The following is a 3,017-nucleotide window of genomic DNA, read 5'->3' as shown; positions in this document are numbered from 1 at the left end:
GACCAAGAAAGACCTCTATAGGCCGAGACCAAGGCAAGGCCAAGACCTTTAGCGGCAGAGACCAAGAAAGACCTCTATAGGCCGAGACCAAGGCAAGGCCAAGACCTTTAGCGGCAGAGACCAAGACAAGATCTTTGGACCAAGGCAAGACCTCTATATGCCCATACTAAGACCAAGACCAAGGAAAACCTTTAAAAGCAGAGACCAAGTCAAGGCGAAGACCTTTAACAAGGTGAAGACCTTTAGAGTCCAAGTCAAGGCGAAGACCTTTAGAGGCTGAGACCAAGGCAAGGCGAAGACCTTTAGAGACCGAGATCAAGACAAGGCGAAGACCTTTAGAGGGAGAGGCCAAGACCAAGAAAGACCTTTAGAGGCTGAGACCAAGACAAAACTAAGACCTTTAGAGGCAGAGACCAAGACAAGAACGCCACCATATAAGGTCTCTGCTTCCAAATGTCTTGGTCTTGTCTCGGTCTATGTACTCCTTGGTCTTGATTACAACACTAGTCTGCAAAGATAAAAATGTAGACCAGTCACAGTAGAAATCCTAAAATCTCCCTTAAACATGGGTGACAAATTGGAAAGCATGTGACTTTAGTGTCTCTCAATAAGATTTTGACTGGCAAGTGGACAACATAGTCGGACATAATCAGGAATTCTACATGTTTACATTTTACTGAACATCACTTTAAAGATAATTTTACGAGGCAGATGTCAGTTATTATTTAACAGACTTCTGATCATATTAAATATATCACAATAATCCTTATCCAACATGCACAAAATGCAGGGTTGAAGAGGAGAGGGCAAAGAGTTACCCCTGAGAGATAAAAATATCTAGCTGTAAAAGAGCCGTTTACAAATATGCGGTTAAAGGCCTTCTTAAATTTCAACAAAGAAATCTCTCTACTCCTGAGCTTTTTTCTCTTCATTAATTTAAATAATTTGACTATGACTAAATTCAACAAGAAATATCACCTTACTCTCCGAGTATTTTGCTTATGCTCCTTTGCATAGAGTCCATTATTGTTCATAGGCTGGTTTTTAGATTTCAGTCTTTAAATCGAAGCAACAGTTTTATCTGTCAGTCTGTGGGCTCCATGATGGATAAGAGAATCCTTAAAGAAACATGAACTCGGTTGATGAAATAAGTCTGTGTCAATAATGGCTTAAAAGCGGGGTCAATGTGGTGAAGATATGAGATGGAATCAAATCAACTGAATGACAAGTGGAAAACCAACAGCCTTTTAGTGAATCATTATATTCCCAGACAAACCCACTCAATTCTTAAGATGGAGGGGAAACCTCACACTCTTGATCTGAAACTCCTAACATGATTAATGGTTTGTAATTTGATTCCACTATAAGGGTAGACTGCAGTTTTTTGTGGGGGCAGAAATATGTTTTTAACCTTAAATGGTACAAAAATGTAAACAATTCAACGAAAACTAAATCAATTAGAGGAAAATACATAAACAGAAAAACATGACATAATCTAAAGCCCCAACTTAAACTAATACTTTCCTTAAGCACATTCTGTTACTCAACTTCCATCGGTTAAAATTAATCTAGAGTAATGTGCAGCTCTCAAAGGTATCAATAGAATGGTCCCAAAAAAAAAATCTTGGCATCTTCTGCAAAATATATCACACCTACAACTGTCAGGAACCGTACTGAACCTGGATGAGGAGGCATTCAAAAGCCTTAAAGGATGTTAAATAGGCAAATCTCTTCTTATACAGGACAACAGTGTTTAACCTTTCTACGACTTTGGTGAAGTTGGATATTGAGTTAAATGTAACTTAAATATAACTTGAAGTGTTAGCTTGGTACAAAAACAAGGTTTATCATTACGGAAAGGTCAGACTAACCAAAAAGGAACACGGTGGTGGCAGCACTATGTCATCGGTTTACATTTTTACAAATGGAGTGTGTCTGTTAGGGAGCTGACCACGAGGCAATAGTTGATCCCTCATTTTTTCAACAAAATCAATAAGTATTGGCGTTAACAAAAGAATATTGGAACTTTGAAATTAAACTACCAGAGCACAAAACTAAAAACGACAGAAAAACTTTGGAGTGTGGAGGAAGCAAATATTGCCGAGATGAAGCATGCTAATACCAAAGAAAACTAGATGCTGAACACAGAGCACTCGTTTAAAGATGTGCACACTTGTGCAGCCAAAATATTGGGGCTTTTCTACCGCCCCAGCAGAATTAGTTTTTGTTGAATCATAAAGCATAATGTAAAATTAAACGGTGGATACATTTTAAAACACAGTCTGATTTCCATAGATGTCAAACACCTGACATCTTAACAAGTTTGTAGAAAAGAAAAACAAATGTTTAGGGTATCTGAATGAATGGCTGTTGGAGCTTGTTCAGGCCAGAGGGTCTGCTGCTCAGTGCTTTCCATCTATTGGGGCCACTCCACTGAGGCGAAGAACGGGTGGGACTTAATGTCATCAACCCCTCCCACGCCTGCTCCCAGTCTCTCCGTCGGGTTGTACTGAAGCAACTAAATCACAACAAACATTTCAGTATCAGTGCAAAAAAAAAATAAAAAATCTTATACAGTGCTGATGAACAGGTAGAAAAACACTTATTTATACAAAAAATAGATAAAAAGGACTCTATACCATATAATGTCAGATTTGTTGTGCATTAAGCAGAGGGAAATCCAAGCTAACCACATTAATGTACATCTAAAGATTAGCAGTTCTGAGGATTTGCAATTAGCTTTAAGACATCAGCATGGTGCCAGTACTGTTATTAAGGACATGTCCATCAAGAGTAGACCATCTCTGATTATCTGCCATAATCTGTCTGGAAACATACATACACTGATCATCATTTAAGGTAGTCATAAATCCTTTTTTGTTTTCATACAAAAAACATCACATAGTTTGTTGTAATCATTTAATCTTTTTGGTTTGTTTCTCTACTTGATGAAAATATCTTATAAGGTCATTAATAGAAATAAAACGTTATAAAATAACCAAAAGTGCTAAAGTATG

General features: G+C 37.7%; 1 protein-coding gene across 1 annotated transcript in view; it reads right to left on the bottom strand.

Moving 5' to 3' along the window:
* Positions 1-1,409: 1,409 nt before the first annotated feature.
* rps6kc1 (ribosomal protein S6 kinase, 52kDa, polypeptide 1) overlaps positions 1,410-3,017 on the bottom strand; it is a 36,315-nt gene continuing 34,707 nt past the window's right edge. Inside the window, exon 16 of the mRNA XM_015372872.1 lies at positions 1,410-2,518. Coding sequence (XP_015228358.1) covers positions 2,417-2,518 — 102 coding nt within the window. The 3' untranslated portion in view covers positions 1,410-2,416. The remainder of the gene's footprint in view (positions 2,519-3,017) is intronic.

Source organism: Cyprinodon variegatus, unplaced genomic scaffold (genome assembly GCF_000732505.1).
Source record: "Cyprinodon variegatus isolate N-32 unplaced genomic scaffold, C_variegatus-1.0 Scaffold4, whole genome shotgun sequence".
Classification (NCBI taxonomy): Eukaryota; Metazoa; Chordata; class Actinopteri; order Cyprinodontiformes; family Cyprinodontidae; genus Cyprinodon; species Cyprinodon variegatus.
The sequence above is the reverse complement of the archived record's forward strand: the minus strand, read 5'-3'. Positions and strand labels throughout refer to the sequence as shown.